Here is an 11850-nt window from a genome sequence, read left to right as displayed (position 1 = left end):
AAAAAAAAAAAAAAAAAAAAGCACCGCTTTGAAATTAGACAGATTAAAATACCACCTCTACCATTTACTATCAGCATAACTTCAATCCAGTAGCTCAGGCTTGTTCCCCCAAATCACGAGGATGTTAAACCCATTTTGTCCCACCATCCCAGATGTGGATCACCTGTAAAAACTTAAATTGAGAAACAAACATATCACTTATGGTAACTTCAAAATAGTATTTGAACATCTGTGTTCAAAGAATTGAAAACTGGGGACTTAACAGGTTAACAGATGAAATGAGACATGGTTCATAAAACATCTAAGTAATTTGACAATTGACGGCTCTTTTTCCACATCAAGAAAAAGGTCCTATTGCACTCAAGATGACCAACCAGGACTGAGGAATTCAGGAACTATCTATTTACTTGAGATAACACGTTCTACCCTAAGGGCAAAAAAGCATTTTTTCCAAGGACTCCAGCCCACTGTGGGGTGATTGGGTAAAGGTGAAACGTGACCTGTTGAACAAAGCAGATTATTTGTAAAACCTGAAGACAAATGGGACCAGACCCACTGTGGCCCTGCTGCCAATGATTAAAAAACTTTGCAGAGGGGCTGGGGTTGTGGCTCACTGGTAGAGCACTTGCCTTGAATGTGAGAGGCAATGGATTCCATTCTCAGCACCATATATAAATAAAAAGTAAAGGTTTGTCAACAACTAAAATGAATAAAATAAATAAAATTAAAAAAAAAAAAAACTTTGCAGAGAGCTGGAGTTGCAGCTCAGTGGTAGAGTGCTTGCCTAGCTTGCACAAGGACAGATCTATGTTCGATGCCAAGCACAGCCAAAAAACCTACAACAAACAACAACAACAACAACAAAAAAACTAAGTAAAAGAAAAGTGTGATTAAAAAAAAAAAAAATTCAGGATGGCATGTCACCAGGAACTTCAGGGACAGGATTTGACTGCTAGACGAAACTTTGGCTTTGCTCAGATTCTCACCAATCTCTCATCTCTAGAGGACTGATCCGCAAGTCCACCTTCCTCCCAGGCCCCCGCTCCTGCCAGCCAGCCTGGCTCGCAATCCAGGGACACCCCCCACCCCCTTTCAATCCCGGATCGCGAGAGACTCACTGCTGAGGCCTCTGGCCTGGTGGAGGAACTCTTGGTCCTCCGCAGAGTGCTGCTCTTCCTCGGTGGACTCTGCCACCGTCTCCGAGGGCTGCTCAGGTGGACTGTCTCCTGCTGACTGCCCGTCTCCTTGGGATGGCTCGTCCACCGCCGCCGGCTGCTGAAAGCCAAACCAACTACTCAGCCCTCGGAACATCCCGCCCGCCGGGCCGCCGCCGCAGTCCGGATCCCCCTAGACCCCTGTGGGAACTGCCTAGTAGCTACTCGACTCTGCGAGACTCCGTGGGAAATGGCCGGAAGTAGCAGAGACGCTGGTGCCGCCCATCTACCATCTACCCCCTTCTGTGAGGACGCTACCGGTGGACGCGCATGCCTCATTTCCGTCCAAAGGCTCCACCCCGCCCCCTCCGCAGCGATTGTGACAGATTGGTTGGTTGCAAGCGTGGAAAAAGGACAAAGGGCTTTCCCCAGAAGCTCAGCCCCACTCCGCCCCTTTCCCTCCTTCCCAGATTTGTAGGTGATTTACCTGAGTGTTTGGACAGCTTTTTTGTCACATTCATACCTAGTTTCATTTTATGATTGCCTCTAAGAGCTGGGCTGGTGACATAGCCTCACCTTTTTAGGTCCAGCTAGACCTGCCCCCCCCACCCCCGAGCGCGGAAATTAACCTCCACTGAGCCCAAGTCAAAACTAACCCAAGGCTGCGGCTGCTGCTGCTTCTTCTTTTTTAGCTTTTCAAAGATTTTTTTATTTTATTTTTTCTAAGCAGTTATACGTGGTAGTAGAATGTATTTTCACATATTATACATATATGGAGTATAACTTCTCATTCTTTTGATGGTACATGATGTACCACGCATTGGTCGCATGGCAAATGGGAATAAAAGATAGTAGAATGAATTGGGGCATTACTATGCTAACTCAAGTCTTCTAAATCCAATTTACAGGTGAAGTGGCACCCCCTTTCTCCACAGAAAAGTCTTAACTGGGCTTCTCCAGAAATCTGCACCATGGCTGATTTTAGGACTGCCAGCAAGAGTCTCTGCAAAAGAGTTTAATGTAGATAAACTTCCTATTTTCCTGTAGCCCTGTTTTATTTGGCCACTGGCCAAGAAGATACCAGCACTCCAGGTGCTGGACACCCCTTACTAGTTTTCACAAACGTATCTAGTATAGTACTTTGTAGAACTGTGCAAACAAGGCCTCTGGCCTTGAGCTGGGCTTCACAGAGATGTCTACATTTTTAAGATAAGTTAGCAATTGGACTCCATGGTAACAGCTGGCAGGGGGAGGAAAGAAAGGAAGAAGAAGCTCTCCCCTTCCCAGGTGTTGTCCTTGAAGGGTTAACTTGCTCAAAACAGTGAAAGAGAAAGCTGCTGCTTCTGCAGACTGTGAACTTGAGCCCCTCCCTTTACATGCTGGGTATAAAACTACCTGAACTCGGGGTTCAGGGGATTAATTGATTACAGCAAAAGCTATGCCCTCTGAACCTGGCTGCAGCCAAATAAAACTGTTCCTGCTGTCTTTGGTGCCTTGCCTCGTTTGTCCCTAGAACACAGGGAGAAAAGAGGCTACTTGTGCATTTTATTAGGATCCTAATTCAGCAGAAACTTTGAAAAAAATTATGATGCTTATAATTGGAAATTTGGACACTGAATAATTGTGAAATTAAGGAATTGTGAAAATTTGAAAAGTTTTAGTGGAGCACACCTGTAATCCCATCTACTCCAGAGGCTGGGGGAGGATGACAAATTCAAGGCCAGCCCCTCTACAACTTGGAGAGGTCCTCAGCAACTTAGACCCTGTCTTTTTTTTAAAAAAAGTTTTATTTATTTATTTTTATGTGGTGCTGAGGATCGAACCCAGCGCCTTATAAGTGCAAGGCGAGCGCTCTACCGCTGAGCCACAACCGCAGCCCCATAGACCCTGTCTTAAAATAAAAAATAAAAGGACCAAGATGTGTTAAATGCCCCTAAGTTCAATCCCCAGTACAAAAAAAAAAGTGGTGATGGTATTATATATGTATGTTCTTAAAGTTTTATATTTTAAATATAAACTGTACTGTACTGAGGAATTGACCAAAGAAATGATACCATGTATGGAATTTGCTTCAAATTAATACAAGATGGGGGTAAATTGGGGGCAAATGGACAGGTAATAGATTAGACAACTCTGGCCATGTGTTGGTAATTATTGACGCTGGATGATTATGTCTATTACATATATATATATATATATATATATATATATATATACACACACACACACACACACACACATATATACATACACACACAAACAACTCCAGCAATCTATTCTGGATGGTTGCCAATGATTCCAAACTGAACTATATTTACATTTTATTCAGGTTCAGGACTTTATCTTAACAAGCCTGACCTGTTTTTTTCCCCGTCTCAGCTTTACTGACATGTTTAAAAGTGTATAATTCAATGGTAAATGTGTGTATGTGTATATGCATATGTGTGTGTGTGTGTATGGCTTTTTTTGGGGGGGGGTACAGGGGATTGAACCCAGGGGCACTTAACCACTGAGCCACACCCTAGCCTTTTTGTATTTCTTGTTGAGAAGGTCTCACTGAGTCACGTAGTGCCTGGATAAATTGCTGAGGCAGGCTCTGAATTCACAATCCTCTTGCCTCAGTCTCCCAAGCAGCTGGGAATACAGGTGTGCCCCCCACGCTGGCTTCTTTTTTTAAAAAAATCAGATTGAGGGTCCAGTACAATGTCATGTGGGTAGTAGTCCATGAATAGATACCTACTGAATGAGGACACATCTTTATCATGTACAATTCAGTCAATCTGCCCCCCCCATTTTTTTCCATCACTGGGAATTGAACCCAGGGGCACTCTGTCATTGAGCTACATCCCCAGCCCAGGCCTCGAGAGTCTCTGGTATTACAGGTGAGTGCCATTGTACCTGATCAATCTGCTCTTTCTTTTTTTTCACCCTAACCAAGGGTTTTACCACTGAGCCACATCCCCAGCCCCTCAATATGCACTCTTATCAAAATTTTTTTTTTCTGTTTATGTTTTTCATGAGCAGACGCTCATGAACTGTGCCCTGTGCCCAGGTCATAGTTAAATTTCCAAACTCCAGATGCAATATTTACCATAATAGCCCCCTTCCTTTGTATTTGCAAAATATGTTTCATCCACTAGCCTCATAGAATAATAGAATAAGATAACTGGATCAGGTCCTGTATCCCGTGATGAAGAGTCTGGCTGTGGGGCCAGACATTTGATATTGATGCCCCTGGCTTTGCTACTCATATTAACTAATTGTCTTTGGTCAAGACCTTTCCATCACTGGGAATTGAACCCAGGGGCACTCTATCATTGAGCTACATCCCCAGCCCGGGCCTCGAGAGTCTCTGGTATTACAGGTGAGTGTAATACCAGAGCCTCGGGTTCCTCATTCCAAAAAGGGTAAACGGAAAGTGAAGTTCTGAAATGTGCAAGGGAACCTTACAAACACCCCAGGTGTAAAGTATTATTATCCACATCAATCCCTTTAAAAGCATCCCTTCCACTCTGCCCTCTGTAAGAAGACTTGTTTCATTAACAAGCTTCTCTGTGCTTCCAGCCTTTTTACAAGGTAATCTTATTTTATTCTCCCCCACTGGGGCAGGATTGGGGGGAGACCTGGGGTCTTCTGCAAGGATACCCTGCTAAGTGATGTCTCTGCTTATTTTCCCAAAAGAACTCAGTATCCCAAGCTCCTCCTGTTTCTTCCATAACACTACTCTTTAATCTGTGGCGGGGAAAGATCTGCTTAGCTTAGAAATTCATTAGCTTTTCAGTATGGAGATTTCTTGGAAAATTGGGAATGGAACCACCATTTGACCCAGCTATCCCACTCCTTCGTCTATACCCAAAGGACTTAAAAACAGCATACTAGACAGGGTCTCACTGAGTTGCTTAGGGCCTTACTTTTTGCTTAGGCTGGCTTTGAACTGGTGATCTTCCTGACTCAGCCTCCCAAGCCACAGGGATTACAGGCATTAGCAACCCTCCCCCGGCACCAGGCAACCTTCTTAGTTGCAGTCATCTGTCAGCTTCGGGGACACTCCCCCACATTCCCCTGAAGTTCCTTGGTCTCAATGGAGTAAGCTCTGTTCACCATCCTTCTGCCCCCTTCCACCATGTTCAAAAAGAGGGCCTCCAGGCACTAGACCCAGTCCTGGCATCCCCATCTCACTTTTCTATTCCATTTCAGCAGCCATCTCTTTGTTTCATCTTCTGGAATTGCTTTGTGTGTGTGTGTAATTTTTTTTTTTTTTTTTTGTACCAGGGATTGAAACCAGGGGCACTCAATCACTGAGCTCCCCAGCCCTATTTTTTATTTTATTTAGACACAGGATCTCACAAGTTGCTTAGTACCTCGCTAAATTGCTGAGGCTGGCTTTGAACTCCCAATGCTACTGTCTCAGCCTCCTGAGCTGCTGGGATTACAGGCATGTGCCACAGTGCCCAGCCTTTTTATATCTTTTGGTACCAGGGATTGAACCCATGGGCGCTTTACCACTGAGCTACATCCCCAGCCCCATTTATCTATCTATCTATCTATCTATCTCTATCTCTCTCTCTATCTATATTTAAAGACAGGGTCTTGCAGTCAGGCGTGGCGGCACACGCCTATAATCCCAGCAGCTCGGGCGACTGAGACTGGAGGATCGAGAGTTCAAAGTGAGCTTCAGCAATTTAGTGAGGCGCTAAGCAAGTCAGTGAGACCGTCTCTAAATAAAATACAAAATAGGGCTAGGATGTGGCTCAGTGGTTGAGTGCCCCTGACTTCAATTCCCAGTGTGTATGGGGGAGACAGGGTCTTGCTCAAATGCTGAGGCTGGTTTGGAACTTGGGAGCCTCCTGAATTGCTGGGACTACAGGTCTGTGCTACCGCAACTAGCTCCTGAATTGCTTCAGCTTTGAAATCTTTGCCTCCAATATCACACTGCTGCCAACTGGCCAGTCCTCTAGTACTCTCTTTGGGCCTTTCTCTTTCCTTTCTCTCAGCCTATCAGTTCTCTGCTGGTTTCAGTTCCTGTCCTCTAGGACTAGACCGGTCATCCATTACTACAATTGCATCCTTCTAGCACTGTCCACTTCTGCACCTTCCTCTTGCCCTACTGGACTCCACCAGCAAACTCTGGTCTTACCAATCAGATCTTTATCTACTGATAGATATAGATATGTTGCAAAATTATAACTGGACAGCACTACACAATTATTATTCCTGTTGTGCCCTTGCTGGGGATAGAACCCAGGGGCTTGCAAGTAGGTCAGGTCTCTACCACTTAAGTATATGTCAAGTCCTATTTAAAGTTCATTTCTAGACAGGGTCTTTTTTTTTTTTTTTTTAAAAACATATTTATTTATTTATTTATTTTTTTAGTTATTGGCAGACACAACATCTTTGTTGGTATGTGGTGCTGAGGATCGAACCCGGGCCGCACGCATGCCAGACAAGCGTGCTACCACTTGAGCCACATCCCCAGCCCCTAGACAGGGTCTTGATGAGTTGTTCAGACTAGCCTGGAATTTGATCCTCTTGCCTCAGCCTCCCTACTTCAACCTCTGAGAGTTGCTGGGATTACAGGCATGCACCCCCACCTCGCCCCCCAACTCACAATTATAATGTCTAAACTCCACTAGGTGTAACTTGTCGCGCTAGTGTCTCACACTGGTAATTAAAAATTTTACGACTATCCTGAATCTTTGGTTTACTTCAACTCTTTCTATTCAGTTAGTCTTTCTCCTTCAGAGGTTTGTTTACAGTTTTGTGTTCGCCTAAACAACCTTCCAGGTCCCTTCCTAGTACCAACCATCCTACAAACCCTTTTAAAAAAAAAAGTCACTCTGTAAAGTCTTAGTTGNAGCTAATGAATTTCTAAGCTAAGCAGATCTTTCCCCGCCACAGATTAAAGAGTAGTGTTATGGAAGAAACAGGAGGAGCTTGGGATACTGAGTTCTTTTGGGAAAATAAGCAGAGACATCACTTAGCAGGGTATCCTTGCAGAAGACCCCAGGTCTCCCCCCAATCCTGCCCCAGTGGGGGAGAATAAAATAAGATTACCTTGTAAAAAGGCTGGAAGCACAGAGAAGCTTGTTAATGAAACAAGTCTTCTTACAGAGGGCAGAGTGGAAGGGATGCTTTTAAAGGGATTGATGTGGATAATAATACTTTACACCTGGGGTGTTTGTAAGGTTCCCTTGCACATTTCAGAACTTCACTTTCCGTTTACCCTTTTTGGAATGAGGAACCCGAGGCTCTGGTATTACACTCACCTGTAATACCAGAGACTCTCGAGGCCCGGGCTGGGGATGTAGCTCAATGATAGAGTGCCCCTGGGTTCAATTCCCAGTGATGGAAAGGTCTTGACCAAAGACAATTAGTTAATATGAGTAGCAAAGCCAGGGGCATCAATATCAAATGTCTGGCCCCACAGCCAGACTCTTCATCACGGGATACAGGACCTGATCCAGTTATCTTATTCTATTATTCTATGAGGCTAGTGGATGAAACATATTTTGCAAATACAAAGGAAGGGGGCTATTATGGTAAATATTGCATCTGGAGTTTGGAAATTTAACTATGACCTGGGCACAGGGCACAGTTCATGAGCGTCTGCTCATGAAAAACATAAACAGAAAAAAAAAATTTTGATAAGAGTGCATATTGAGGGGCTGGGGATGTGGCTCAGTGGTAAAACCCTTGGTTAGGGTGAAAAAAAAGAAAGAGCAGATTGATCAGGTACAATGGCACTCACCTGTAATACCAGAGACTCTCGAGGCCTGGGCTGGGGATGTAGCTCAATGACAGAGTGCCCCTGGGTTCAATTCCCAGTGATGGAAAAAAATGGGGGGGGCAGATTGACTGAATTGTACATGATAAAGATGTGTCCTCATTCAGTAGGTATCTATTCATGGACTACTACCCACATGACATTGTACTGGACCCTCAATCTGATTTTTTTAAAAAAAGAAGCCAGCGTGGGGGGCACACCTGTATTCCCAGCTGCTTGGGAGACTGAGGCAAGAGGATTGTGAATTCAGAGCCTGCCTCAGCAATTTATCCAGGCACTACGTGACTCAGTGAGACCTTCTCAACAAGAAATACAAAAAGGCTAGGGTGTGGCTCAGTGGTTAAGTGCCCCTGGGTTCAATCCCTGCCCCCCCCCAGAGCGCCGAGATGGCGTTGGCGTAAGTGAAGCCCCGCGCGGGAATCCGGCGAGGCTGGTGATCAGCTTAAGGAACAAGGTCTTTCTGTTCCCTCCTGGCCCTACTGCCTCCGTTAAACAACGACCCTCGCATTCCTGGTGTATTAGCTGGTTACTGCTCAGAGTGCAGAACTACGCTATTGCTACAAAATAGCTTTTTTGGGAAAAATTAAACAACAAAAATCAATGCATAGTTTATATACAATAAAATGCCACGTTTTAAGTCTGCAGATCGATGGGACTGACAAATTATACATCCATTAACTACCACCCATCATAGACTTAAGACCATTTATATCACCCCAGAAAGTTCCCTTGTGCCCCTTTCCAGTAACTCCACCTTCCCACCCCCGAACTGTTTTGATTGCTGTTCTTGGCTTAGTTTTGCCTGTAAATTTTGAACTTCATAAAATGGGCTCTTTCAGAAAGTACTCTGTTGTGTTTGACTTACATTGGTTTGTAAATGGCGGTTATTGAGAAGGTGTACCTTGGTGCCTCTGGGTGCTTTTAGTTGCTCTTTGCTTTTCTGATCTAATGTAGGAGTCACTGGCCACATGTGGCCATTGAACACCTGAAAGTTGGCAAATCTGAATAGAGATATGCTTAAGTAAAAGCACCTGATTAGTAAAAGGTGGTAACATGAGGGGCGCCGTGGTGCTGGCTTGTAAGCCCAGTGACTGGGGAGGCTGAGGCAGGAGGATTGCAAGTTCCAGGCCAGACCTGGCAACTTAATGTGACCCTGTCTCAAAAAAATAAAGAAAGGGTCAGAATTGTAGCTCAGTAATAAAGCACCATTGGATTGGATCCCCAGTGCTGCCAAACAAAACAAAAAAGGAACAATCTTACACCTGAATTATTTTATTAATTATAATTGTGAATACATTGAGTTAGATATGTTATTAAAATTAACCTCATTTCTCTTTATTTTTTAAAATATATTTTTTTAGTTGTAGATGGACACAATATCTGTATTTTATTTATTTATTTTTATGTGATGCTAAGGATTGAACCCAGTGCCTCACACATGCCAGGCAAGTGCTCTACCACTGAGCCACAACCCCAGCCCTCTCTTTATTTTTTAAACGTGGCTACTAGAAAATTTTAAATTACTAACCTGACTTACTGTGTAGTATTTTTATCAGGCAGCTCTGCTAACACTGTTCTATTTCCTATTTTATAAACATTTGGTTCTGTTCACCACATTTGAGTAAATGAAAAACTTGGATCTTCATACCAGAAATCATCCTTATTGGAGGAAGTGATTTCAAACAGCCTACCTTGCAGTTTTAAAACTTCTTTCAAACTTACTTGTTTGTTGAGATGAGGTAGAATTAGGCCCACCTTTTACTATTAAGTTATGTTTTTCAAAAAGGACTCTTGTACCTTAAAAGGGAATCTTGTGTTTTTGAAATACTGAAAACTAATAATTGTCTAAAACCCAATCACCTAAATATATTAAAATTTAACATGGTGTATTTTAAAAAATTTTTAATTTGTTCTAATTAGTTAGACATGACAGAATGCATTTTGACCCATCATACATAAATGGAGTATAACTTCTTGTTTGTCTGGTTGTACATGATGTAGAATTACACAGGAACATGGTGTATTATTTTCTATCAAATTAAGATCTTGACAGTTACGACTTTGATCTTAATTTTATGTGTGTGTATATATATATATATAAAAATTTATTTATTTGGTACTGGGAATTGAACCTAGGGTCTCTCTACCACTGAGTTATATCCCCAGTGCTTTTATTTATTTATTTATTTTCTCTGTCTCTCCCCTTCCCCCTCCCCCTCCCCCTGTTGTTCTTTCCTTTTTGAGGTACTGAGGATTGAACCCATGGTGTACTGTACCTGAGCTACATCCCCAGCCCTTTTTATTTTATTTTGAGACAGGGTCTAACTAAATTTCCCAATCTAGCCTGGAACTTGCAATCCTCCTGCGTGGTGGGACTTACAGGCATGTGCTACCATGCCTGACTTATCTTAATTTTAAAAAGCATATTTGAGATATTTTTATTCAATTTTATACCTGCATTTTTTCCACATAAAATAAGCATTTTCTTATATGAAAAATTATCTGGCATCTTGTGACTTCACATGATTGTCTTCCAGTTTTCTTGACCATTACTTTCATGGCACACTTTGATTTTTGCTGACTTTAACAAACAGGAAGTCATTTGAACAGTATGACAGTTTACTTGCCCCTTAATCTCACAAGAAAAGTAAACTCCAAGAGGGCAGAACCTTGACTTTTTGTTCATCCCTCATCCCTAGGACCTGGGAACACATCAAGCATGAAATAAGTGTTCAATAAACACTTGTGAGCTCACTGATGGAATCAATAAATAGGTGGATGTGAAGAATAACAGCTGGACGCCATTTTGCCCTTAGGCACCCTGTTTGTAAATTCTTGCACAGCTCTCTAAGGTAGCTACTGTCTTTAGCCCTGTATATTGCATGAATTGAGGAATATAAGGTTTTGAAAAGTTAAAGAATTTGTTTAGGATCATAGATGTAAGTGAATCTAGTTTGTCTGACTATAGATCAATAGTGGGATAAGTAAGATATGGAGCAATAAAAGTGGAAAGATATGAATATCAATTACATTTGGGATCTACAAGAGAATTCTGGGTTTGGATTGAGAATCATTTAGGCTATAAATATATAGATCAGATTAGTAGGAAGAAATGTAGTGATTCTGAATGTGACCATACCATGGTAGAGTAAGGCAGGCCCAGGGATTTAGGGAGGACATTTGGGATGGAACAAGTATATCTTAGTTCAGCTGACCAATAGCTATTTCAAATGAAACTCATAGCTCTGAAGTGAGATTAGTCTTAAGTGCGGTAGCTGTTAAGATAGTTTGTTTTGAAAGATAAGCAGAGGAAGGTACAAAATCAGAATGGGCATTTCTTTGAGGAAGAGATACAAATAATGGATGGGTAACTGAAATTGTTTCCACCTGAATGCATTTATGCTTAATTTCCAAGTACTTTAAAAAAATGTGTGAATTGTAACAAAAAAATGAGATGTATAGTTATTAACTTTTGTTAGTTTCTCTTTTTTTGGCAGTTGTAATTTCATATTAGCAGTCTCAAGGAATTGCCCATTTGCCTGCCACGACTACACAAATAATACCATTAAGGAAGTACTTTGTTGTACTGGTAAAATTACAAGAGCAGATGGCCTCTGCACACACTCAAGGGAAAATGATGGTACTCAAAGAAAATCAAGATATTTGACTTGTTAAACATTTGCATCAGACAACAGAAGAAAAATAAAAATTCCTTAGGACATATTTTCTTTTTTTAAAAAATATTTTTAGTTGTAGATGGACACAATTCTTTATTGTTTTGTGTATGGTGCTGAGGATTGAACCCAGTGCCTCACATGTGCTAGGCAAATGCTCTACCACTGAGCCACAACCCCAGCCTAACATATTTTAATTTTCCTTTTGGGATTTTTTTTTTTTTTTTTTTTTTTTTTT

The 11850-nt window shown here is 42.1% G+C and overlaps 2 protein-coding genes across 3 annotated transcripts in view; one reads left to right on the top strand and one right to left on the bottom strand.

Moving 5' to 3' along the window:
- Nucleotides 1-1453, bottom strand: part of Syap1 (synapse associated protein 1) — a 30231-nt gene extending 28778 nt beyond the window's left edge. Inside the window, exon 1 of the mRNA XM_015488060.2 lies at nt 1119-1453. Within this exon, the coding sequence (XP_015343546.1) occupies nt 1119-1311 (193 nt within the window). The 5' untranslated portion in view covers nt 1312-1453. The remainder of the gene's footprint in view (nt 1-1118) is intronic.
- A 9180-nt stretch (nt 1454-10633) lies between these two features.
- Nucleotides 10634-11850, top strand: part of Ctps2 (CTP synthase 2) — a 94759-nt gene continuing 93542 nt past the window's right edge. For both annotated transcript variants that reach the window (XM_015488058.2, XM_015488057.2), the window contains exon 1: nt 10634-10790. The gene's annotated coding sequence lies outside the window, so the exon portion shown is untranslated. The remainder of the gene's footprint in view (nt 10791-11850) is intronic.

The sequence above is a fragment of the Marmota marmota genome, unplaced genomic scaffold (assembly GCF_001458135.2).
Source record: "Marmota marmota marmota unplaced genomic scaffold, marMar, whole genome shotgun sequence".
In the NCBI taxonomy this organism is placed as follows: Eukaryota; Metazoa; Chordata; class Mammalia; order Rodentia; family Sciuridae; genus Marmota; species Marmota marmota.
Note: the sequence above shows the minus strand (reverse complement) of the source record. Positions and strands in the feature narration are given on the sequence as shown.